We start from the raw sequence: 27212 nt of genomic DNA on the forward strand, positions 1-27212 counted from the left end.
ATCTTGAAAATAAAGCTTCCCAGCAGTTTCATAGTTTCATATTCCATCTGAATAAGCCTTAATCCTTCTGCTGTAACAGAAGCTGCTTTGAGCAGGAGGTTGGAACAGACAGCCTCCAAACCTTCCTATACATAGCATTGCTGTGAAGTTTTATAAAATACCTGTATTCAGTCTGACGATTCATAGGATAATCATCTCTTGGCCATCTGTATCCTGGCTCATCCTGCAAAACATAGATGTTTGAAGTGCATCTCACCATCAGCTGTGAAATACAATGTTATCAAATGATACTTATTTACTGCATAAGCAAAGCATTTAATGAGTTGAAAAGGCAGTATCAGTCATTCACAGAAAGGTTTCCTCTCAGTTTATCCATTCCATCCAACTTTTCTTATTTTCTTCCTCCACCAGCCCTAAAAGGAGCAACTTTACAATACTATATAAAACAAAAATGAGTGTTGTTTTTTTTTTTTTTTTTTTTTTGGTATGGTATAAAATTCATATAAACAGGCCTGGATTTAAAAAAGTAAATTTCCTAATAATGGAAATTCTTAGTATCAGCTTAAAATTACATGATTTTGAATAACTGGATTAACTGGATTAGAGGAGTCAGCAGTAATCATCCTTTAAACTGACCATAAATTTTGTGTTTCAGAGTAACTACTGGGGAAAAAAAAAAGAAAAAACCACACAAAAACACACAGAACACTCAGCATCATGGCAGAATTTAAGTTAACAACTTTGCAAATAGGTAGAATAGGTAGACAACATTCTGTTAGTCACACATGCAAGGATACGTTACATCCAACAGAGATCTTGCTATTGCTCCTCCAGGTAACTCTGCACTACATTGCAGAGGACTTCTGCCTACTACATCTGTTGTCCCACTTCAGACTCTGAGCTCCCCACAGACCAGGAGAAGGACTCTTCCAAGTCCACACAACAGTTAGGAACCACAAGAAGTAGCAAATCACCATATCATCATGAGTCCTACAGGCACAGTAATTGCATAAAAGCACCAAGTAGCAAAACCTAGGTATTTTTTTTTTCTATTCTATCTCAATTTATGAGAACAGCAGGAATAACAATGTTCTGTCTGAAAAAAAAAAAAAAACAACCTCTAATTATTTACCATTCAAACATTAATTCAGTGACAAACACCACAACTGTAAGAGAAGAATCACCTTATGTACACCTCGGTGCGGTGGGCCACTCCTTCGCTCATGGGCAAAACTGCGACCCTCCTCATAGTCTCTGTACTCAGCGTGGCTGTAATCATCATAGCGACTGTAACTCCCCTCTCCAGGTCTATCAAGAAGTGGTGGTTTCTTGGACACGACGTTTACTACTCTGTGGTAATCATCCTAAACCACAAAACAAACAAACCCATCCTTCTTTAAGCATCTGGAAACCGATAGTGAATATACAAGTAAAAACATGTTAATTATTAGGTGCTCAATAAGTGCATTGCCTCAGTCTCCACTGGTGGCCAGGCTCCCCGTGTCTGCCAGGACCCTGAACCTCTAGGTGTGGGTGAGAGGAGCAGATTCCATCCCACTGTGACAGTGGAACAAGTCCAAGACCTCCTCATGAAACTTAATGTATGCAAGTCCACAGGGCCAGACTATGCATGCCAGGATTCTGAGAGAGATGGCTGATATGGTTGCTGAGCTGCTCCCCATCATATTTGAAAAATCACATCTGTAAGGTGAAATCCCCACTGACAGGGAAAAAGGAAACATTACTTCCACTTTTAAGAAAGAGAGAAACGATGACCCAGAGAACCATAGGCCACTGTGCCTCACCTCTGTGCCTGGGAAGATCACGGAGCAGATCCTCCTGGTTACGATGTTAAGGCACAAATGAGACGAAGAGGTGATCTGAGACAGCCAGCATGGCTTCAGCAAAGGCAGATCTTACCTGACCAATCTGGGGGTCTTTTATGATGGAGTGATGGCATTGGTGGTCAGAGGAAAGGCAACAGATGTCATCTACCTGGACTTCTGCAAAGTCTTTGACATGGTCCCTCACCACATATCCTCCTCTCTTTGGAGAGGTACGGATTTGAAGATGGACTGTTTGATGGATTAAGAACTGGTTGGCAGATTGAAGCCAAAGGGTTGTGATCAATGATTCTGTGTTTGGGTGGAGGATGGTCATGAGTGGTGTCCCCCAAGGGCTGGTCTTGGAACCGGTGCTCTTCAACATCCTCATCAATTACATGAACAGTGGAACTGACTGCACTCTCCACAAGTTTGCAGATTATACCAAGCAGCTGATACATTGGAGGGAAGGGAAGGCAGCCAGAGGGACCTGAACAGGCTGGAGAAGTGGGCCCATGTGAACCTAATGAGGTTCAACAAGGCCAAATGAAAGGTGTTGCACTTGGGCCAGGGCAATCCCAGGTATTTATGCAGACTGAGGGAAGAACTCCTGGAGAGAAGGCCTGCAGAGAAGGACTTGGGGGTTCTTATGGATGAGAAGCTGCACATGAGTCAGAAGTGCACACCTGCAGCCTAGAGGGCCAACTAGACCCTGGGCTGCATGAAAAAAGGGGTGGTCAGCAGGGAGAGGGAGGGGATTGTCCCTCTCTACTCAGCTCTTGTGAGGCCCCATTTGAAGTACTGCATCCACGCCTGGGGCTCCCAGCACAAGAAAGACGCTCTTGAAATGGGTCCAGAGGAGAGGCACTAAAATGATCAGAGGGCTTGAGCACCTCTCATGTGAGGAAAGGTTGAGGGAATTGGGCTTGTTCAGCTTGGAGAGGAGAAGGCTCCAGGGAGACCTCACTGTGGCCTTCCAGTACTTGAAGGGAGAGTATAAACAGGAGGGGGAATGACTGTTTACATGGGTTGATAGTGATAGGATGAGGGAAAATGGTTTTAAACTAAGACGGGAGATTCAGGTTAGATGCTAGGAGGAACTTTCTCACTCAGAGGCTGGTAAAGCACTGGAACAGGTTGCCCAGAGAGGTTGTGGATGCCCCATCCCTGAAGGCATTCAAGGCAAGGCTGGATGTGGCTCTGGGCAGCCTGCTCTAGTGGTTGGTGACCCTACTCACAGCAGGGGGTTTGGAAACTCAATGATCTTTGAGGTCCTTTTCAACTCAGGCCACTCTATGATTCCATTTCTAAACAGTGTATATAATAATCCCAAAGCTAAAATAAGCACAGAAGAAAGGCAAACATCAGAATCATGCCAGATTGATGGTGGAATAGCTTGTCAACTAGACACCAGTCAGATGCAATCTTTAAGCACTGTGAGTTCAATCAGAGGGAAAGTTCTCAACATAATTTATCCTGAAATTCTAAAGGAGTCAACTAAATTCTCTAAGCATGTACTACACCTATTTATCCAACTTCTACAATAACTTAAGAATACAATAAATTACATCTGTTAGACCTGTAAGAAAGAAAGTCTATTTGAAAACAATTAATTTCCTTAACATCGATAACACTTTCTACACTACGGAGATTATAGTGAAGATTGCCTTTGTTTCCTGATCTGATTAGATAAGCATCCTCTCACTACAACACAATGCGTGACCTAATGGTTCAAGTGATGGACACTCTTTATCACTCTCAGATTTATTTTCAAACAGGTTTTGGATGACTTTTTGCTAGAATGCAAAGTCAGTGCACTACATTTTCAAGTAAAGTGTCATACGCCATTTTCCAATTAAATAGATTCTATTTACCAATTAAATAGATTCTTTGCTTATTAAGCCTAAACTGTACAAAGATACAGATTCAATTTTCTAGAATTCAGTATTCTGTAAACCCACTGCAGATAAAAAGTAAATGGAAACATGAATTTAAGACATTGTCTTTTAAGTCTTTCCTTTAGTAAGTCATTATTTCCTTGGGCCTTAAAAACAAGTTATAAATGCAGAGACTTCATACATGGGTGCAATTTAGAGGGAGGGAAAAGAGGAAAAAGAGCTATTTTGTGTATAAGTCACAAGTTAATGAATGCATCAGTAGTTTTTGTAGAAAAATACATTCCGTTCACAAATTACAAAATATGACCATGCAAAAAATAATAAAGAAATAATATTGTTCTGATTTCAGAGACTGAGCAACAGATTCACTAGAGGGCAATCCAAAACTAGCTTACAGTCATACTGATGCAAATAAGTACATGCTATACACACATTTCCCAGCAGCCACAATGCTTGATCTACCATTACCTCACTGGCAGCCTTCACATACTCTTTTTCAGTTCAGTCTTATAAAGAAGACGTGCTCTGAAGCTAAAATAAAACTGTTCTATACTTTTATCTCCTCCAGCAGTCCCTACCACAGCAGGACAGTTATATAAGAGTTCAAGATATACCCACTGCTTTTCCTAATTTTGTGAAATGCAAAAACTTTTTGCTGTTAACCAGCATCTGAAAACATAGTTCTGCTGTGTTCCGACAGCAATCCATACTTACATAATTAAGATCCAGGTTTGGATTAGGACAATATCTTTCTCTCTCAAACAAGTGATACTTCTTTTCTTATCATCTCAGTTCCGATATATAACCTATCAGCAAATACTAAGTTTTCATATGGTCGAGGAATAACTTACTTCCACTTTACTTGCCTAGCAAATATTAGGTCAGACCTCCACATATGAATGAAGACAAAATGGCATATGCTTGCATGGACAGAATCTGTCTGCCAATTCTCTTGAAACAGCAGATCTGTATGAGGAGATTTTTATCTACCTTCCAACAAGAACGATTCAGATCTTGCTTTGCCTAACTATTGCGGATGCTGTTTTGGTCAGATGGATAGTACTGTTGTGATAAATCAGTGTATTCTGCTAGCCCCTCCATCCCCAGTTCCAATCACATATAATAAGAGGCCAGCACTGAGGAACCTGGTTAATTCTTGCATCAAAATGATGCGCTTGTTTCATACCAGTAGGCAGCTGAGCTTCACTATTCCACTCTCCCACTTCTCAGTAGAATGGGAGAAAATAAAACAGATAAAATAAACAGAGAAAATAAAAAAGACAAAAAGCAAGAAGAAAAGTGCATGGGTTGAGAAAGGGACAAGGTGATCCCTCTCCAGTTACTGTCTCAAGCAGAACAGACTCCGCATAGGGAGATACAAGCAGTGAGAACAAAAAGCAAAATAAACCCATCTTCCCCCATCCACCCTCTTCTCTGAGTGGGGTAGGGAACAGGGAATGGGGGCAGCTTCAGCCCGCAGGTCAGCCCCTAACACTTTATCACCATCACTCCTCTTTGACCACTCCACCCCTGCTCCACGCCTGGCTCCTGCCTTTCTGCATGGACCTCAGTGCCCACAGGGCTGCTCGCACATTTCTCACTTCTCTCTCCCAGCTGTAGTTATGCAGCAGTTCTTATCCCTATCTGAACAACCAGCAGTACCCACGGCTCAGTGGGTCCCTTTTGCAGCTGGCTGGAGCTGGCTCTGATCTGACATGAGGCAGCTCCAGGTCGCTTCGCATAAAGACCAACTCTTCAATCCCCCCACTATGAAAACCTTGCCACATAAGCCATGTAAGTAAAAGAATGCATCTTATCTTTTTAAAATTTCATATTGTATATGCCATAATTTGTTCCCTGTAGAGCACGAAAGATGAGGATACAGGATCGTCGCTGCCACAGAGGTTAAATTAAATTAGAAATGCATTAGTCAAGCCAAATATCAATTTGAAACAAACAAACAAAAAAAGCAAACAAAAACAAGCATACAATGTATTAACATACATTGTTAAGTTAAGTTCCTGGTGAAAGTTCCTGGTGAAAAGACAATATAGTATGACCTCTGATTCTCCACAAATTATTAAAAAAAACCCCAACATTTTAATTACACTGAAAAATCCTTCAGCCAGTCATCTGTTTTAATTCTGTTCCCTCCCAGCTCCTTGGGCCCTTCACTGCAAATGGACTAACAGGCAACTTTTCAGACTGGTGTGTTATCAACTTTGCTTTTCTCCAAGACCCAAAGCATAACATCATACCAGGCACTCTCAAGAACACAACACCATCCCAGCTGAAACTAAGACAATGAGGAAGATGTAAAGCAGGTGTGTCCAACACACACATGCAGCCCTGGGCAGCTTGTAATGCAGCCCCACAGGATCATAAACTTTTCACATTATTTTTACAAGTGAGTTTCATTCGACAATTACAAATGCACAGGCAACAACAGAATACTGGGGAGGGCACACTGCATCGCTAACTCCATCTCTTGCACCCACCACACATACACACACAAACTGAAACCCGTGTGTATTACATATTATAATGTCATCAAAGCTGTGAATTTCATAAAGTCCATCACCAATTCCAGGACTCTGTTGAAAGTATGGATGCCAATTCTAGGAACACTGTTTACTTTTTTCTCATTTTCTGAAATAAGATGGCTAAGTTGGGCTAAAATGCTGAAATGATTTTACAATTAGTAAAATAAAATCAAGTCATTTATAGAGTTAGAAGGAAAGCTGCTGCCAGAATATGAAGTTGCAAAATGGCTACAGGTTAGCATTTTGGGGGGATGTGACTGCTCATTTAAATGAATTAAACACACATCTTCTGAGATCAAAATCAACTTATCTGTGCTGTGTTTCAAATTACAACAGCATTCAAAATGAAACAAATTATAGCAAGCTCAAGTTACAGCAAATAATTGTATGCATTTTGATACAATGGCTAAACACGGTCCTGTGAACAGTAAAAAATATGCAGCTGTGCTTTGTATTTTGATGGAAGAATTTGAGAACAGCTTTTTTGTTGTTTTTTAATATTTGGGACTTCACTTTCAGTCAACATAAATACACTATCTGTAAATTTTCAAATGTAATGTATATAGTTGTAATCAGATGTACAACTCAAAGAAAAATTGACGATCGTGTCTCTTTACCAGACTTTCCTAAGACATATCTTACCAGAGAAAAGTATCCCTTGCTTCACAATCATGACTTATTCATGTCATCACTTTTTGTCAGGATGTACATTTATCAACAACTACTTTCAAGAATGAACCACAGGAAGAGTAAAATCAGAACAATAATCACTGATGAGCACCTTGAGAGCACGCTAAGAATTGTAACCACTGTCACTGAACCAGAAACTGATGCATTAGTTTCACAGTCCAACATCTGACCAATTTTATGTTTTTGTTGCCTTCCTTATAATAACACATATATTATATGTAATATATCTATAATTCCTTTTAATTATAGAAAATCTTAAACATTAACTATTACATTATATACTTTATATGCAGCCCATAACAATTCCTCTTCACTGAGTGTGGACCAGGCAAGCAAAATAGTCGGACAATCGTGATGTAAAGGTTTAAAGGGAACTTCAGAACTGACAAAAATCTTGCCCTTGTGCTACAGGTTGCAGTATGAAGGTGCAGTATAATGGTATAACACTAGAGAAACAAAGTACAGACATACATCAGGATGAATCCTTGGAGGAAGACGTTCTCTTGGAAGTCTTTCATAGTCATATCTTCCATCAGACCACATTTCATCTCTTCGATATGCCACTGATGACAATGAAAAGCCATGAGTCAAAACCAGACTTGTTATGAATAGATGAGAGGATACTAAGCATAGAAATAAAGGTTCTTTGGCTTCTCACAAGGTAATATATTATGTATAAGCTCTGTACACTTTTTTTTTTTAAATGAGGTCTTTATATAAAAGTAACCTGTCTGGTTATATAAACTAATTAATAAGTAGGTCATTAATTTAAGGCAAAAAACACTATAAATCAAAATTTTGATAACAATGTCGTTCAAAACTTCTTCAGAACCAACAACCAACCCAAACTTCCTCTAAGTGTTGACAGATATAGTTTAAAACAGCCAGAATTTGCTGTCATGATAAAAGCATTTGCACTCTCCATAAAGAAAAATAAGCTGGAGTAGTGATGGTTTAAACACAGTCTGAAAGTGGTTTTAAATAAAATTGAGATCTGTGGCAAACTTATACTAAAGTTGATACAGAGTTCTGTCATACACTTAAAAAAATACTTCACTGATTTCCAGTTCATACACACAGTGTCAGTTATAATCAGAATAAATCCAGGATTTACAGATGCTATAAACAGTCCTACTGAAATTTATACATACTCTAATATCAATTGCAGAAATAAACTTATACACAAAAAACCTTATAGCTATTTTGATATTGCTGTTAAACTCTTTTTTTAATGAATTTAACTCATCTTCATTAGATTGAAGAACTCATGCTTTCATATACGAAACTTATTTCATCACCTTGCCCTTTTAGAAACAGGATAATGCACAACACGTTCATCAGCTAACACAAAGCTCTGTTCTCAACACATTAATTAAACACATTCTTCACATGAAGATTTTTTGTTTTAAATTGTGAGCCCACAGAACATGGGAAATTACTCTTTCAAAACAATAGTGACTTCCCAAGTCAATAAATTAATAAAAGTTGAAAGTAAACTTCATGGCATGACCTTATTGCACTCTACCACTTCCTGAAGGGGGGTTGTGGTGAGGAGGGGGTAGGCTTCTTCTCCCTGATAAGTAATGACAGGACGAGAGGGAATGGCCACAAGTTGCGCCAGGGAAGATTTAGATTAGACCTCAGGAAGCATTTCTTTTCTGAAAGAGTGGTCAGGCACTGGAATGGCCTGCCTAGGGAGGTGGTTGAGGCACCATCCCTAGCGCTGTTCAAGAAGCGTTTAGATGAGGTGCTAAAGGACTTAATTTAGTAGTTGGGTAGAGATAGTGATAGGAGGATGGTTGGACTAGATGATCTTATAGGTCCTTTCCAACCTTATGAACTTATGAACTTATGAACTTATAAACCAACACCATAAATGATTCTAGTCATGCTGTATTAGACAACACAGACTTGAGGAGCTGAAACCTTTCTGATAATTATATAGGCAAAAAAGTGTAAAACACACATGGCTGAAAATGGTTACAAAATTGCTAGAATTTCATTTCTCAATGTTTTCTTTCATAATGAGTTCTACAGAATAACCCATAGGAAAAAGAAATAGCAGGACATATTCAGGAGAGATTAATATTTCTTTTCTGAAAGTAGATAACTGGAGATAGATTTATGATGCTATGAAAAAATGACAATTATCCATATTTTCAAGAACCAACAAGATAAAGGATTTATCAACTGTAATGAGAGGTAGCACCAAATCAGATTTATATTTTTATAAGAAACAACAATCACTTGCATACTCACTTCCTTGTTAGTCTTAGCGACTTTGCCTCTGAAGACCCATTTAATTACCTGGAAAAAAAAGGCAACTGAAATTAGTGAAAAAATCATATAAATTCATAAATTCATTTTTTGTAAGTAAACCAAACATTTAAAATCTAAATCCCTTTACTGCCCATCCCTCTTAATCTGTCTGGATAAGTACAGGGTAATTCATTACACAATGTTAAGAAAGAACATGACTGTCAGCTGAATTCAGAATACCAAAAGCCTTTATATGAAAAATGATTACAGGTATAATACTTTATGGGAAAAAAAAATCCAGAGCTTTGTTATTCTATTATGATCTTTTTCCTGGTAGCAGTCACCAACATTCATGTACACGCCCATTACAGACTATGAGACAGTATAGCCCATAAAACACTTCCATTTTTATTACTGTTTTAGAACAGTACTGAAACTTGCAAGAATTATTAGTATTTGGAGACAAAAAAAAAAGGAAAAAAAGGTAGAATATGCTATGACAAACATCAACAGACAGAAGGAAAAAAAACGGACAATTTTATCAGACAAGAAAGAATGAAAAGGCAAAGAGGGATGGGAAAAAAAATCTCAGAACTGAGTAGACTTTGCAATTAAAAAGAAAATGGGGACAATTAATCAGGCAATCAATTATAAACTACGTTGTCCCAAACACTGGTAAGAAAAGAGGGAAAAAAAACAGTTTTATATAGAAGAATAAATGGACAATTTTTAGCTGGAATCAATAGAAGTGAGGATATCCCTCAAAATACAAGAATATATATACATATGCACACACACATATACATATAGAGGGTAAAAAGCACATTTCTCAGCATTTTGAATACATCTCATCTTTTTCTATAGTAAAAATTTCTTAAACAATGTGACCTAATCAGAACACAGCTTGAATAACATTGATCAAGTGCCAAAACATTCTGAATTAATTTGAGAAGCTTCCATTAGCAAGGTTTCAGGGTATCAAACCTCAAGCTTTCTGTGCTACAGTAAGGATTATCTGTTCTCTCAGGACAATCTCATTTCAAAACAAAGATTAAAAATAAATATCTACCTATGTTTCATACATTAATTTCACTGTTCATAGGTTCATAGGTACATTAGGTTGGAAAGGACCTACAAGATCATCTAGTCCAACCATCCTCCTATCACTATCCCTACCCAACTACTAAATCAAATCCCTTAGCACCTCATGTAAACACTTCTTGAACAGCGCTAGGGATGGTGCCTCAACCACCTCCCTAGGCAGGCCATTCCAGTGCCTGACCAGTCTTTCAGAGAAAAAAAATTTCCTCAAATCTAATCTAAATCTTCCTCAGCTCAACTTGTGGCCATTCCCTCTCGTCCTGTCATTATTTATCAGGGAGAAGAGGCCCACCCCCTCCTCACCACAACCCCCCTTCAGGAAGTGGTAGAGTGCAATAAGGTCTCCTCTGAGCCTCCTCTTCTCCAGACTAAACGATCCCAGCTCCCTCAGCCGCTCCTCATAAGACTTGTGCTCCAGACCCCTCACCAGTTTTGTTGCCCTTCTCTGAACACGCTCCAGGGCCTCAATGTCCTTCTTGTTGTGAAGTACTGTCACTGACACTATCTTCTGTTAGCATATAAACAAAAATAGTTGGTATTTCTTGATTATCATGACATGTAATGACCCACAATATTAAATTAAACTGCTTTTTCCATGTTCTTGGTCAAAGGTGACTGTTTTCCCTAAAGCAAGTTCTTCTATTTTCTCAAATGCTGCTACTTCAGCATACACAGAAGCCATTGTATGGATGCAGAACAAGCTGCTCTGTGGTGGCCTGTTGCCAAGGTTGGCTTGGCTCCACTCATCACAGTGCTACGTCTTGCTCTGCACTGCTATAGCAGAGGTAATACTAAAAGGTTTTCTTCATCATGAAGATTACACTTAAACATCAGATTTCTACGTAAGTGAGCTTTCTTCATCAATTAATTTTTTTTTTTCTTTCTAAGGAACATTAACATGCAAGAACAACAACAACAACAAAAAAACAACTGCCATTTGTGAGAACACTCCATTACTCTGCAGTATTTTGCACATCATTCTTGGCTGTTTACGCTTCCTTGAGACATCAGTTTTAATCACTGATAGAAATATCAACTTCATCAGGGTTTGTAATATTCGAGTGTGTGCTATCAACCAATTCTAAAGAATGCCAATTCTACAGAATTTATATTGTTGTTCCACCAACATGCAGCTTTCTAGTCCAGATGGCTACATCCTGCCATATGAACAAAGCATAAAGCCAAAACCACACATAAACCCAGAGGCAGGCAACTATATTGTTCTTGCTGCTACTGGAACATATCTGTCTTTGTTCTGTTACTGTGACAAACCCTGATAATTGACAAACATAGGTCAGTTTCATCCCTCCTATGTTTTGGAAGGTTCTCAAAAAATATATGTATATATGATGCTATATAAGTGGTACTCAGTGACTTCTCACGGCCAATTTCACAACAGCCAGCTATTATTTCTTTCAGGATGGACACACAGAAAACACAGCTTTTTCTTGCAGCAGTGAGAATCACGGAATCACAGAATCGTTTGAGTTGGAAGGGACCCTCTTAAGATCATGAAGATCCAACTTGCAGGAATACCTCCCATTAGACCAGTCTGCTTCCAGGGAGGGGACATTCACAGCCTCCCTGGGCAACCTGTTTCAGTGTCTCACCACCCTCACAATAAAGAATTTCTTCCTAATATCTAGTCTAAACCTACCCTCTTCCAGTTTAAAACCATTCCCACTCATCCTGTCACTACCCTCCCTTATGAAAAGTCCATTCCCAGCTTTCCTGTAGGCCCCCTTCACGTACTGGAAGGCCACTGTAAGGTCCCCCTGGAGCCTTCTCTTCTCCAGGCTGAAAAGCCCCAACTCCCTCAACCTGTCCATGTAGGAAGGGGAGTTGCTCCAGCCCTCAGATCATCTTCATGGCCCTCCTCTGGACCCACTCCAACAACTCCATTAATGTAGATTTGATAACTCTTCAAACATATCCTGTCATTCCTAACTAGGCAGGAAGCAAGGTGGATAAACTGGAATTTGGAGCAGGCCGAGAACACTGAGCAGACACAGTTCTCCATGATAACATGAAGCTTTAGCAGTGTGAGAGGAATGTACCGGGGAAAAAAAAAAAAACAAAAAAAACCACTACACCACACAGGAATATGGAGAGAATCCATCTCTTCCTGACAGGAATGGAGATAATGCTTTGGGAGCTAATAGTAACACTGATCTTCGTTACCTAAACCCCATCGGTCACCACTGACAATGCCATGTAAAGAATATTCTGCCAAGCTGCAATAGAACCACTCCACTACTGGCGTTAATACAACATCTGCAAGGAGCACCACCTCCGCAGTGCCTTTCCATCTTCCAGCCTGAACAGCTAGCCAAAAAGTATGTCAGTTCACCACAACAGTGGCACAGAATCATAGAATGACCTGGGTTGAAAAGGACCTCAAATATCATCGAGTTTCCAAACCCCCTGCTGTGAGTAGGGTCACCAACCACTAGAGCAGGCTGCCCAGAGCCACATCCAGCCTTGCCTTGAATGCCTTCAGGGATGGGGCATCCACAACCTCTCTGGGCAACCTGTTCCAGTGCTTTACCAGCCTCTGAGTGAGAAAGTTCCTCCTAGCATCTAACCTGAATCTCCCGTCTTAGTTTAAAACCATTTTCCCTCATCCTATCACTATCAACCCATGTAAACAGTCATTCCCCCTCCTGTTTATACTCTCCCTTCAAGTACTGGAAGGCCACAGTGAGGTCTCCCTGGAGCCTTCTCCTCTCCAAGCTGAACAAGCCCAATTCCCTCAACCTTTCCTCACATGAGAGGTGCTCAAGCCCTCTGATCATTTTAGTGCCTCTGCTCTGGACCCATTTCAAGAGCGTCTTTCTTGTGCTGGGAGCCCCAGGCGTGGATGCAGTACTCCAGATGGGGCCTCACAAGAGCTGAGTAGAGAGGGACAATCCCCTCCCTCTCCCTGCTGGCCACCCCTTTTTTCATGCAGCCCAGGGTCTAGTTGGCCCTCCAGGTTGCAAGTGTGCACTTCTGACTCATGTGCAGCTTCTCATCCATAAGAACCCCCAAGTCCTTCTCTGCAGGCCTTCTCTCCAGGAGTTCTTCCCTCAGTCTGCATAAATACCTGGGATTGCCCTGGCCCAAGTGCAACACCTTTCATTTGGCCTTGTTGAACCTCATTAGGTTCACATGGGCCCACTTCTCCAGCCTGTTCAGGTCCCTCTGGACCTGTCATCAGCATTTATGCTTGAAAGTACCAAGAAATGCTGAGGGATTCAGCCAGAGGAATGAATACCTCCAACTCTACTCAGCACTTGCATGGGTGCTATGGGGTTCTACATCTCTTTTTATACTTTCTACAGACTCTTTGTTTTCTTGAAGTCCCAAATGCTTAGATTGAAGAAGTCGTCACAACACTTTGTATCACAGCTCTAAGCTAGGACAAACAGCCTACTCAAAGGCTGTGAAAGAGCAGATTTGACATGCTGAAAGACATAGGTTGCTAGTAAAGTAATGCCTTCTATTTGTTTCCATTGAAACTGCAACAGATACAAAGAGTACAATATCAATATTCGATATAAAAATTCTCAGTTATAAAACAGTATTTTTCAGCACAGTGACCACCAGTAGCTATGCATTTTTGCCAGCAATGAACAAGAACCTGCATGCTGCATTCATAAAATCTGGCACCAGCAGGGATGACCCATGGCTGCAGTCACTATTGCTGAAATGCACCACCCACTGTCTCACTGTGCTCACATCCACTGGCTGGTCTCCATAAATCTTGAGTAAGCACTGAGGAATGGCAATGGGTGCAACTCATTTCTGCATGGAGGAATACAGTGACACACGTCTGCTTCATCCACACTTGCATGTCAGATGCCATTGTGTCAGACTGTCCCTCTGCTGCCATCTGTCACACAGCAACAAATGGGATGGAATATTGGTGGGAGGTTCAGCATCTACTGCCATACCAACAACACGTTGGCATGGGCCAATGAAATAACAAAGGAGGTATTGCTTTTGGAGCAGCCCCCACGCAAAGACTGAGTAAGTTACAAAGCACTCCACTGTTAAGCTGAGCATGAAGACGTATTTTAGGACTTTCAAGGAAGCCGGGCAGGTGGTGTGGGTCTCACTTCATCCCCTAAAAGCTCGCAGGTACTGACCTCATGGCACAAGCAGCAGCGCAGAAGGCATCTGTGCATTCACGCCTCCTCTGAGAGCTAACTCACATAACTACACAGATCCCTGTCAGAACAAAAAGATTAAACTGAAAACGAAGATATCGTTCCACGCGCGGGCTTAATGGAAGAAAAAAAAAGAAAAGAAAAAGAAGTTTAAAAAGTGATGCTTACAACCGCCTGCTTCCCGTGCTCACGCAGCCTGCTGACAGCCCTCCCCTTCCTTCCCCTCCCCGCTCTCCCCTCACCCAGGGCCAGAGGGACCTCGGCCCCGGCGCCGCTCCCGCTCCCAGCGCGACGAGCCGGCGGTGCCGCCCCGTGGGAGCCCCGTGCCTCCTGCGGCGGAGCCGCACCGAGCCGGGGAACGCCGCCTCCCAGCCGCACTCACCGCCGCCGCTCGCTCACGCACCGCAGCGCTCCTCCCGCCGCTTCCGGCGCCGCTCGGGCGGTAGCGGAAGCGCCCGGCTCGCTCGCGGCGTTCGGCGCCCGTCGCCGCGCGTCAGCGGAAGAGCGGGCAGGGCCGCTGTGTCGCAGCATGGCTGCCCGCGCGCGCTGAGCGCCGCCGTGCCGGGTAGGGCCGCTGTGTGGGGCGGGGGCGGCGGGAAGCGCGGCTGCAGGCCGTGGTGCGCGCTGTGGAAGTGTCTTGAGCGGCTGCGGCTCTCGAGCTCGGTGTTCTGGCCGTTGTGTCTCTGGGCTGCGCCAAAGCGGGGTGGAGAGCAGGGAGAGGGGGCCGCTTGTTCTCTGCACGCGTGTAGCTCCACGTGGAGTAACACAACCAGGCCACGGCTCCCAGCGTAAGAAAGGTGTGGGTCCTGAGGAGGGCTGTGAAGAGCATCAGAGGGCTGGAGGGCCTCTCCTGTGAGGAAAGGTTGAGGGAACTGCGCTTGTTCAGCTTGGAGAAGAGAAGGTTCTGGGAGACCCCACTGTGGCCTTCCAGTACTTAAAGGGAGCGTATAAGCAGGAGGGAAATCAGCTTTCTGCATGGGCAGACAGGGATAGGACGAGGGAGAAAGGTTTTAAACTAAACGAGGGGAATTTTAGAGTAGATGTTGGGGAAATTCCTCGCTGAGAAGTGGTGAGGCACTGCTATGTGCTGCCCAGAGTGGCTGTGGGTGTCCCATCTCTGGACGTGCTCAGGGTCAGCAGACCCTGAGCTGCAGAGTGGTAACCACCCATGGCACAGATGTTGGAACAAGGTAGTCTCGAAGGTCCCTCGAAGGTCCCTTCCAACCATTCAACCCATTCTAGGGTTGAAATCATATACCCAAATCATTTTGTGATTTGGGTATAAGTTTGAGACAACTTACTGCCGTAACTGATGACTTGTAGATTTGGGTGTGAGCTCTGTTAATATGATTAAATTAGAAGTAAAACATGGCATTCTAAGTGTCAAGATAGAAGTTAGCTGGCCTGAGTGAGCATGTCTGGGCTGAGTGGTTTATCCACAAATCATTTATGCATCTTTAATTCATTAAGTCATAATTCTGACCTTACTGCTGTTTAAGAACAAGTAGAAAAAAATGTGTATAAGTTCTTATGTTATTGGTATGAAAATATTGGTAAATTCAGACTCTTCTTGATTCTTCAGAGCCTTTTGAACTGTTCTGGTGATGTCCTTGTCCACTCTATCCTGGGTCAGAATAGGGAAACCAATTACCTGTATTAGTCATTGTCTTGTGATGTTCTCAGTGTGAGTGACACTCATGGCAACGAGTATCTTGGGCTCAAGTAAAGCATAGTTCTGTAATCAGTGTGTTTTGCAGGAGACGCATTATTGCTGACAGGTGGTTCTTGCCAAAGAATGGCTTCTTTGAAGTGTTGGAAAAGACCAAAAATATTGAATTCAAGAAGTCGCGTTGATGTCAGACATCAACCCAAAAGTTAGTATGTGACAATAATAAACGAAGAAAGCATTAATATTGCAGAGAGGCTGTTACATTAATGGGGGCTGTGCTCAACCCCATGGAAATAATATTTGTTAATATGAAGCAGCTGTATCACAGTTGGCATAGAAAAACAAAAGAAAAACCTATTCATAACCCAGCAGCAGCTTTGTGGTATTTTTTGTTTGTTTGTTTGCTTTTTTTTAAAAAAAGGTAGATTTTTGTGAAGATTTATAGGATTGGGAAGAACTGTGGTGGTAGTTGGATCGAAAATTGCATTTATACCATTGTATTCTCAATAGGTAATAAGAAATCTGCAATTTTAACATACCTGAGTTTTTTGAAAGATTAATTTTTGTAAACTCATTATTATAAACCACCCCAATGACCCCTAGTATTTAGAGCAGGACGTTGTCCTGTAGGCTTGTTTCTGAAGTCATAGATTTGAACTTTGCCAGTTCAAAGAAGGGAATGGCACTGCAGCCTTACAGTTACTTCTTGTTTTATTACAACTGTTGTGTGTTGAAAGTAAGATGACTGAAATACCAGCACCATAGCTCTGAACAGCACAGTTATGTAGGCAGTCAGAACTACAGTTCTGACACACTTAGATTTGTCCAGGGAACTGGAGGCAAAGCTCAGCCTTAGCTGGCCAGCAGGCTGCAACTTTTTCAGTTTGCCCCTGGAAAAAGCAAGTGTACAGCTAAAAACTGTGATTTTTCTAGCTTGTGTTCATAGTAATTTTGTATAGGCTGAACAGCTAGGCCTGTAGTAATCTTCATGTGACATACTGCCTTCTTTTTGGAGGCTTGCACAGCAGTGCTATGAAATACGCAGGCTGACTGGTGCCCAGTCACACTCTTCTCACTGGCATCTGTTCATTAATATACATCCTGCTTGATCTCCAGCTATAAGGTGCTCCAGCTTCTGTCATTTTAGGCAGGGTAAATTGCTACCTACAGCCATGTGAGGTTCACCTCTGCTGATAGAAAATGTTGCACTGCGATGCACCGCTAACACAGCACTGAGGGAGTGCTTTCCATGTCCTTTGCATTGAGCTGCACTTTGGCCCATCTATTTGTATGGCGTGGTGCCGGGTTTGGTTAGGCTTGTCAAGGATACTAATGCCAAGCAGCTAGGAATCTGGGATAATGAATCAAGTCTGCCTAACACCAGATGCAGTGCGTGGCCTTTCTTGCAAATTTATTCTGTTTTCATTTGCTTAACCTTTATGTTGCCATTTCCATTGGTGCCAAAAAAAAAAAAAAAAAAACCCGAACAGTCTCTGAATGTGGAAAAACTCAAAATTCAGTCACTTAGAAACCGACACATAAATGAATTGTGATGCATTAAGCTTGTCAGAAAAGAGAAACAAAACAGATAGATAACAGGTTTCTGCTAGGAGTGTTGTGTCTTCAGATTACTAAATGTTGAAGTGCTAGAAAATAACCGAAGATGGATTAGAGTCTGACATTAGTTACTTTGTTGGCAATTGACACTTTCATTTAATCAAACTTCCTACCCATCAGGTCCTTTAATATGCTGTATGTGTTCTATGATGGATATTGATTTATTTGGTTTCTTTCATCCTTTCATCAGCTTTCGTCTGTATTTTAAAATGAGGTGGTCTTAACAGAAATGGCTTGATCTCAGTACAGCAGCAGCTAGGAATCAGGGCTTCTGAGAAGCAGGAGTAAGGCTGCAAGAAACTGGAGAAGTAGGTATTAATTAGGCTGTGTAGAGAATGGTTTTTTTGTTTTTTGGTTTTTGCTGTGCTCTTTGGTATCATTTATTCTCATCTTGCATTTTACTCATTTGGACCAAATCGTATCTGCTGAATGGATCAGAAGCAAGAAGAGGTTTCCACAGACTTTAGTGCCACTTAAAATTTTCGGGAAGGTCCAAACATGAGGAAAAACAGTCTATTCTCTTTAAAGTTAATTCAGTCATTCATTATTTTGTAGAAGATAATGTGTATATAGTTACAAGGCAGGATGAGATGAGTCATAGAATAGCTTGGGATGGAAGAGACTACCCAGTTCCAACCCTGTGCAGGGCTGCCACTCACTAACTGAATCAGATTGCCCAGAGGGCCATCCAGCATGGCCTTGAACACCTCCAGGGATGGGTTATCCTCAGCTCCTCTGGGCAGCCTGTGCCAGTGCCTCACTGCTCTCTGAGTAAAGAATTTCTTCCTTGTGCTACGTCTATCTGCCTACATAATGAGTCAGTCTCGCTCCTGTTTATAAGCTCCTCTCAAATACCAGAAGGCCTCAATGGAATCTCTTTGGAGCTTTCTCTTCTTCAGCTAGAGCAAGCCCAGCTCCCACAGCATGTCTTCATAGGAGAGCTGCTCCAGCCCTCTGATCATCTTCCTGGCCCTCCTCTGGACCCACTGCAGTAGCTCTGCATCCATGTGCTGGGGGCCCCAGGCTTGGACACTGTACTCCAGATGAGGCCTCGCAAGGTCAGAGCAGTGGAGGACAATCACGTCCTTGCCTTGCTGGCCACACAGCACGTTGAAAATCTTTTTTAATTGTCTCATTATTTGTAGGCGTAGTCTTGAGTACTTAGCATCCATAACTTAAGAGGATAGGATAGAAAATGTCTGTGGGATTTCCATGGTTTCTGCTAGTATAAAACTGCTTAATCAGGAGGAGGATTGCCTCTGAGGAAGATGCTGCACATAACCTGCTCTGGAAAGATACAATTCCAGAGCAGTGTAGAAGCACAAGTAATGAATTCAAGAGGAAATATGTGCTGTCTTGACAGCTGAGATACGTTTTTTAAAGCTGATGCAGTTTCTTTTCTTTTTTTCCCAATAGTTAGAATTCTGCTTTAGGGAAGCTTTTTCTTTTTTCCTTAACCACATGTGGTTTAGTCTATATTGAATCCAGCTGTGTTAGAGCTAGTGAAAAGAATCAGATCATGGTGGTAGTTGAATGAAGGTTATTAATTTCACATATTCAGCAGAATGTTTAATAAATGGAGATAGGACCTTAGTACACTAACATGCGATTTACTGGATCACTGGGACAGGAAAAAATGTGCTTTTGAGCAGGGGATGGGGAAGAACATAAGGGAAAACATGCATTTTGTGTAAAACTGATAAAAGGGAAATGAAAGCTGTGCCTTCTTGCAGTTTTATCATGGCCAGCTGTGTTTGAAAAACAATTTGGAAAAGAAGTGAGAAACCTAACAACTGTTTTCTTGGTCTTTTTTAATTGCTTGCATTTTAAATACAGTTTAATTAATCTCTCTTTCTCCTTTCATCAGGAAAATGAGTGGTGGGTTGGCACCAAGCAAAAGCACAGTGTACGTGTCCAATTTACCCTTCGCTTTGACAAACAATGATCTATACCGGGTAAGTCTTTAAGCTGTATTGCTTATACTAAACTAAGTGACAGCAGTTTTGAGTATAAACACAGTATTGACATGGATCTCTTAGAAAAGCTTGTCTCAATAGATTTATTAATAGTTAAATGTAATTGTCTGTGGTTAAATCTTTTTATTTTGTTCTCTCTTTCAGATTTTTTCCAAGTATGGAAAAGTTGTCAAGTAAGTGATCTGATCATAGCCTGTTGCTTTTCGAGTTCTTAGCTTAAAAAAATTGATGTCTTTGCTTGACTTGAGTGTATCGTGCTCTTTATAATTTAAGCATTAAGTGTGTAACTGTATTGAAGTTTGTTCATTTTTAATAAAGTGTAAATTTAATAACTGAAAGTTCTTGCACATGTACTGTAAGAGTATCTGTGTTGGAGACAAGTACTGTTTGGTAACCACTTCTCAAGAGCAAGTAGAATGTTGATATATAGCAGCAGTCTTTTCTCTGAAGTAGCTGAAGCCATATTCTTCTAGTAAATGCTGTTGTCCTTTGCTAGATTGATAACTATTAAGAGTGGAAGCTTCTACGTGTGTGAGCTAGATGTCACAGTTCTCACAACCAGTTCTCACAACTGCAGTGTACAACTCCTGTGTTTGTGGTTCTAGGGTGATTTGTTATCGTGACTGATTAGACATAAGGCTGCATAGTAACAGCTCTTGATATGTGTGGTATTTTTGACGAAGACTTGGGAACACCTGTCTCTGTGTTGAAGTAATAGAAATAAATGCTGTGATAAGAAACTTGCTGGGTTTGTATGCTCTATTTTTTAACTGATCAGAATAATAAAACTAGACTTGAGTTTTTACACTGTATGAGCAAATATCTGCACTAACATTTAGTTGCTGCTGTAATCATTTCTGATATGTAGAGCTTTTCAAAGTCTGAAATCTCAGCAGTGAGTTTCAGTAGGCAAACTAGCAGGAAATGCCAATCACACTATGACCTTAGAAAAACATACAGGAGGGGAAAGCCTTTATGTGGGTCTCTGACATATGTGCAGTGACCAGTACAACTGGGCAGCTTCAGTCTTTCTTTCCAGGTTCGGGATACTTGGCCTGTTTTAGTTCATTGCTGAACGACTGATTTAGGAACATCCTGTTGTAGTAACATTGGTATTTAATAAGTGTTGGACCTATTCTTCATAAATTGTCACTTCTGACCTCTCTGCTATCCTTTGGTAAGGAGTTCCACAATCTAAAAGTGTGTATGTGGTGTGTGTGTTGGGAGTAGGGGTCTCACACTACCTTGGCTTTTGGTCTTGTTTAGATACTTAACTGCATGAAGTATTGACTGTATGATACATTGCTTATTTTAAAGATGCTATAGCAGCATGCTTTCTCTTATCTGTTACTGGTTTCTAGTGGTTTTGTCTAACATCTGCTACAGAAATGGTGTTTTCAGATGCCTGTACTGAAGAAATTCTGTCCTGCGTTATTTGAGAAACTGAGTAACTTAGAGCTCATAACTCTTATCTGCGTGGTTACTGTTTTCCTCATGTGTGTATTACTTCACAGAAAAAAATCTCTTCCTGATACCTGATTCTTCCTGACGTTTTGCCTGTTTACTGTCAGAAATCAAACTAAATCAGACTCATAGAATAGCATGTGTAGAATACTATCATGGAACAGTTTTGTGTTTAGCAATATTTGTTACCTAACTCTTTGTCTCTTTGCAAGCTGACCTGACTCTAAACAGTACAGATACGATGGGATTTCACTGGTGTTTCAGCTTCACTAGGAAAAGTGGTCCTTATTAGTGTTAGTTTCCTATTTGTAACTATTAACTCCAAAGAGAAATATTTCCAAGTTAACTTGTTTTCTGGGGAATCTCTGTTGAGGGATGTTAAACTCTTCAATTCACAAGAAGTTTTACAATTGCAATTGAGTCAATTTTAACTTAATTGAAGAAGCTTTAGTGGGCTTTTTTTTGAGGTGTGACAACTCAGTAAAATCATACTAACTTTTCTTCCTTACTTCTCACCTCAGTATATCCTGACTGAGTTCAGCTTGTTATTTTCAGTGGGAAATCAGACTTCCTAGGGTTCCAAGAATCTGCTGACTTATTAAGGATTTGTCACACATCTGTTTCCATTCTTGTATCATTAATTGGTATATTAAACATCCCAATTAGAAGGCTGACGGTCATATTAGGGCTTCACGTGAACTCTTGGGAGAATAGCTTGTCAGAAGAACTAACAGAATTGATCTAAACTCAGTTTTCTTGACTCTTCAACACATTGTTGGATGCATTCTTGTCAGAGAGGCTTTGATATAAAATCTGTTCTATGCTGTGTCTATACTTGCATTTGGGGGAAAACAGCGTTTTTACTGAGCTTTTGTCTTACACTTTTTACTGTACAGGTCATCTGTTATACATATTTTTTTTTCTAATAGGCCTTCTGTTTCTGAAGTTTTGAGGCTTGGTTGGTTGGTTTGGTTGGATTTATTTTAGAGGTCTTACTACTTCTTGTGGCTTTGTATTGGCTGATAGCTGAACCTGCAGAGTCAGACATAGGAAGGAGTTTATTCTTTTAGGTTTAACATGTATTTTTACATACATGGCAGACTGCCATCCTGTTTCCCATCAATGTTTTCTAGGACTAAATACCATTGACATAAGAGCGAAAGAATCGAGGTTGGGTGGCTTTCATTCTTTTTCTTTGTGTTTACTGGGTAAAAGTCTTAAATTTGCTGCTGTCACTGTTGTTTCCGATGTTAGACTGAAGATTGAGCTTTGTGTCACATCAGTTAACACACGTATCCATAACCTGCTCAGATTCCAGTTGGATATACTTGTAGAAACATACTGCAAAATACCTGTTTTCCATAGTTTGGCTCGTTAGTCCTGCAAAAACGTATACTCTGTTTGGATGCAGTTCAATACACTTCTTTTTCAGCAGTTACAGCAATGGTCAAAATTACTCCTAAATTTTAATTTAACCTCAAGTATGTAAGTTTCCGTCCAGTTACGTTGTCTGCAAATCTGAAGAGTATGTTCTTCATTCTGAAGTCATTCAAGAGAATAAAGCATACTGAGAATAAAGATACTGAGAATGATGTGGAGAGACTCCTCATGCTATTTTCACATTGTCTCCAGTGTACCTGCAAGCAGAAAGTGTGATTAGATGTCCCTTTGAATTTCTTTTTTAATAGATCTTTCTACTGTTAAATATACTTTCTTTCCTTCTTGCTGCCTGGCAAAGCTAAGATCCTACTGAGATCCTTCTGGAAAAATTGTCTGTAAAGCAGTTTTAGCATATCAGTAATGCTGGTTATGTGTTTTCAGAGTTACTATTATGAAAGACAAAGACACCAGGAAGAGCAAAGGAGTTGCCTTTATTTTGTTTTTGGATAAGGAATCTGCACAAAACTGTTCCCGGGCGCTCAATAACAAACAGGTCAGTTATGGGAAGTTGTTATGGTGGAAGGGTAGAGTTTGCAGTTCCAAAAATGAACCCTTTTCTTCTATTTGCTCTAGCTGTTTGGAAGAGTAATAAAAGCAAGTATTGCCATTGATAATGGAAGAGCAGCAGAATTCATTCGCAGGCGCAACTACTTTGATAAGTCAAAGTGTTATGAATGTGGGGTGAGTAAAACCAAAATTAAAGCAGCATATTCCATATTTTGTCTTCAAGTTTATTTCTTCAGTTTCACCATTAATAATACTATCTATGGTGTTAAAATATGTTTGCTGTTGACGTTGTCAACTTGCATAGGAGTTTTACCATTGTCCAGAATGACCAATCATTTTTGTGTTTTATTTGGGATTTTTTGGGGGTAGGAGAAAAATATGCTTATAATTGCTTAGCACGCTGATGAACAGGAGTGTTAGTATAACGTTATGTGAGGAGGAACAGCTCCTAATCTTCACTTCAAAGTGTTTTTATCTGTAACATTTTTGAGACCAAGAATGTTGACTCAGTCAAATTTCTTAGACTGTTAACACTGAGTATCTTGTTGTGAGTATGAACCATGCTGTCCTGTATTCTGATGTTGCAGCAGCAGCTTAAGTTAATCTGGCTCACATATAGTTGTTCTGAATTTGCAATTAAACATGCATATTACCACCCAATCTCTTTGTTTCCATGGCAAGCTCATAAAGAGTTTGTCTTCTGTGTGCTAATTCAGCATTCCATTTATCTTATTAATTGCTTCAATTTTTTCCCCTGTGAACTGTCTTCCATTAACTTCCCTCATTATATGTTTCAACATGTAGTGATTGGTAATGATTTTTGTTAATTAATATTTCTTTTCCTACAAGGAAGCAGGACACTTAAGTTATGCTTGTCCTAAAAATATGCTGGGGGAGCGGGAGCCACCGAAGAAAAAAGAAAAGAAGAAGAGAAAGAAAGTTGTTGAACCAGAAGAAATGTATGTACATTTATTTACATATTGCTACATTGTTTAAGCAGCTTTTTCGTATTGAACACTTCAAGATCTCTTTGTTTTTCTCTCTCTACACCACAAAGTGAGGAAGAAGAAGAAAGTGAAGAAGAAGGAGAAGATCCTGCTCTAGATAGCCTCAGCCAGGCCATAGCTGTTCAGGTACTAAATTGAAGTGTTGCATACTTATTTCTAAACGAAACTCTCCCTCCTTTTAGCTTTTCAAAAGCAATCATAGACCCTGTGATGCACTTTGCTTGACAGTAGCTGTGACTGTAGCTGGTATTACAGGCATGTTCAATCGTTTTTTTTTCCTTTTTTTTCTTTATAATTTCTGTTTTTATTTTTGAGTTGTCATCTCTTCTGTGATGGTCCATTAGGTTTCTGATCCACAAATACCTTTTTATTCTGGTCACTGAGCACCCCAGAAAGAACACTGTGTATATATGAACAGGTACATCCTTTGCCCTCACTCATTAGAATATCCTGTTTCTGGAGTGTTTCATTTGCCTAATATATGGCATTGCTGTTTCTAAGAGAACTTTCCTCTCAAAACATGTTTCTAGCAGCTTTTTCCCAAATATGACTTTATTGATGTGTGACAGACTTACAGGATGTAGTCTGAAAAAAATAGGGCAAATATGCACAATTATACCCCCTCTTGCATTCCAAAAAGACCTCCGTGATTAGAAATAAAACCAGTAAGTGTAAAGAAAACTGGCAATATCTCAGTTTCTCTCAAACAAATTAACCAGGGTAGTATGTTTCCTATAAAAATAGGAAACATCTATTATTACCTTTAGCTGAATTACTTTGGTATCCCTGAAGACTTGAATTCCCTGAATGAATGACTGCAAAAGGCAGCTGATAGACTTGGTAGTGGAACAAAGCTGACTCAACATCAGCCTCAAATGCAGCACATCCTTGGCTTCAAATCTCAGTTGCTCTATAGTTCTGTAAGTTCACTGTATTCGTATAGTTCCTCTCTTTGAAAGCAGAGAGTATTCCACCTATCCTGGTGCAGAGCACTCCTATTGTTTGAATGTGATAACTACTTTCAGAAGTATTTTCTGAAATGCATTTGTAACACAATTTAGCTGGAAATTGAGATAAATCCTCTGAATTCTTTAACTTACTAAATCAAGCATTGCCTGTTAACAACTAGCATTGTTATTTGTAATGCATGTTAATTTTTTCTTAGTACTAGCTAATACTGCTTTTTCCATTGTAGCAAGCCAAAATTGAGGAAGAGCAACAAAGGTGGACACAGACTGCAGGGGAATCTTCAATTTCAGATGACTCAAAACGTCCACGGATTAAGAAAAGTGCTTATTTCAGTGATGAAGAAGAACTTAGTGATTGAAGTAATAGTGTTTTATATGTGTATATATAATATATACAGTGTACATTTTGTACAGTGGTACATAGTTGTCTGTAATACTGGTTTTTCTTGGTGTTGAAGATACCAAAAGTCATGCTTCAGTTCTATCCTTCCCCTTGAAAGTCTCATTTTTTTATCTCTCTCTCTCTCTCTCCATGTCTCCTCCCCAACCCCCTCTCTTGCCTTAAAGGCAGCTTTTGTCAAAAGTAGTGTGTTTCTATACTTAAAACCAGAAAAATACCTGTGAGAATACATCCTGCAGGTAGTATCTCAACCTGAATCCTGGGAGCAAAATCTTTCATTAAAGGAGTTTTCCTAAGAGGACTTCCTCTTAGGATCACTGTTAACACCTCTGATGATCTATTAGTCTGTTTATTGCCTGTTTAGAAGCTGTGCTTTAGTAGTAGTTCATTGTTACGTGATTGTTGCACTAGCTTCTGTGCGTGGGGTTGTGTTTCAGCTTTAACCATTGTACTAGTCTTTTAACTCTTCATGCAGTAATATAATAAATTACTGTTGCATAAGCTTGATCTGTGAAATCATTTTAGAGTATACAGTACTTCTGTTTTTCAAAAGAATATTGTGATGTTGTTTTACTCTTTTATGTGCAGTTGGAGTAATTTGCTGTACATATATAGTCTATATGCAATATAGGCGTTGTATGAGATGCAAGTTAAAAGTGATGTGGTGATTAGGTCACTCTTAAAAGCAAGTCTTTATACTTAATATTTTTTTAGGAATAGTAGTTCTATCGTTCTTCAGTTAAAAATGAGAATGGCCATATATTTTCAGAAGTTGGAGGGTTCGTATGTTTTAATATACTCTTATCTGATATTTGAAGTCTGCTGTGCTAAGATCTTATACTGCACTTCTTTTCCTGACAGCAGTTTGGATGCTTGACACCATAATTATGATTACACATTGATTTATAAATGTACTTGCATCTACTGTGGTTAACAAGTTCTGAGCATAGCTCAGTGCTGTCTATATTCTTAGGTATCTGAGTCTGCTGATAAAACCCAAAGGCCACAGAGATCCCTGTGTGCCTGAAAAGCAGCTTTAATTTGTCCTTGGAACTGTCATAGTCTAAGCGAAGTGTGTTGGCACCTATTCTGCACTGAAAGCTGTTCAGATCTTGTCAGTAGGGTGTCCTGCTTAAATCTGTGTAGGGTTCTAGTCTTCCTCTCATGACTAAGGCTGAAGAGCCCCATGGAAGCATCAGGATCAGTACAAAGCCCCATATCAGTGATAGCTCCCCAAACCACAGACACATGATGATGTTAACAACCTTTCTATGTCAGCCACCTTCTGTAGTCAGATTTTTTCATTTTTAGGACTTAAAATATAAAAGACATTTACACTCACACTTGAAGGAAGAGACCATCTGGCCTCTGTTTCTATTCTCAGCTCTTCCTGTTACTCATCAGGACTTGGTTGTCTTCCAAATATAGAAAATGTAAATCTAAGTATACCATTACATATTTTTGCTTAATGCCAGTGTACATTCACTATATGTAACTGAATTGTTTTAGCGTGTGCAGACAAACAGACCACGCCTACATATACCCTTGAAGCAAATACAAAGCAGGATTCAGAGTCATGGAATTGTAGGGGTTGGAAAGGACCTCTGGAGATCATCGTGTCCAATCCCACAAAGGTCATTCTAGGGTCTTCTGCTAATAATTTCTAAGAAGTTCAGAAATGAAAATAAGGGAAGGTTTT

At 40.3% G+C, this 27212-nt stretch overlaps 2 protein-coding genes across 8 annotated transcripts in view; one reads left to right on the top strand and one right to left on the bottom strand.

The window, feature by feature from the left end:
* The window catches only part of PPHLN1 (periphilin 1), a 67722-nt gene extending 52820 nt beyond the window's left edge, over window positions 1-14902 (bottom strand). For 2 of the 5 annotated variants that reach the window (XM_065743402.1, XM_065743401.1), the window contains exons 1-4: window positions 9214-9263; window positions 7426-7517; window positions 1185-1364; window positions 162-223 (exon numbers count right to left, since the gene is read on the bottom strand). In XM_065743402.1, the coding sequence (XP_065599474.1) occupies window positions 162-223; window positions 1185-1364; window positions 7426-7517; window position 9214 (335 nt within the window). In that variant the 5' untranslated portion in view covers window positions 9215-9263. Of the gene's footprint in view, window positions 1-161; window positions 224-1184; window positions 1365-4866; window positions 4937-7425; window positions 7518-9213; window positions 9264-14444; window positions 14527-14847 lie in introns of those variants that run through there. The other 3 variants (XM_065743405.1, XM_065743406.1, XM_065743403.1) reach the window with 3 other exon arrangements.
* A 36-nt stretch (window positions 14903-14938) lies between these two features.
* ZCRB1 (zinc finger CCHC-type and RNA binding motif containing 1) lies at window positions 14939-25560 on the top strand. Of its 3 annotated transcripts, none has more exons than XM_065743407.1 (8): window positions 14939-15030; window positions 19619-19706; window positions 19872-19900; window positions 23013-23124; window positions 23205-23312; window positions 23988-24097; window positions 24196-24271; window positions 25341-25560. In XM_065743407.1, the coding sequence occupies exons 2-8, from the start codon at window positions 19623-19625 to the stop codon at window positions 25470-25472; spliced, it is 651 nt and encodes a 216-aa protein (XP_065599479.1). In that variant the 5' UTR covers window positions 14939-15030; window positions 19619-19622; the 3' UTR covers window positions 25473-25560. The 3 variants fall into 3 exon arrangements, with proteins under 3 accessions (XP_065599479.1, XP_065599480.1, XP_065599481.1); XM_065743408.1 differs by lacking the exon at window positions 14939-15030 and adding an exon at window positions 15064-15317; XM_065743409.1 differs by lacking the exon at window positions 14939-15030 and adding an exon at window positions 16867-17033.
* The last annotated feature ends 1652 nt before the right edge of the window (window positions 25561-27212 follow it).

This window comes from Cyrtonyx montezumae, unplaced genomic scaffold, assembly GCF_038088225.1.
Source record: "Cyrtonyx montezumae isolate F1298 unplaced genomic scaffold, pur_monq_1.0 scaffold_3, whole genome shotgun sequence".
Taxonomy (NCBI): domain Eukaryota; kingdom Metazoa; phylum Chordata; class Aves; order Galliformes; family Odontophoridae; genus Cyrtonyx; species Cyrtonyx montezumae.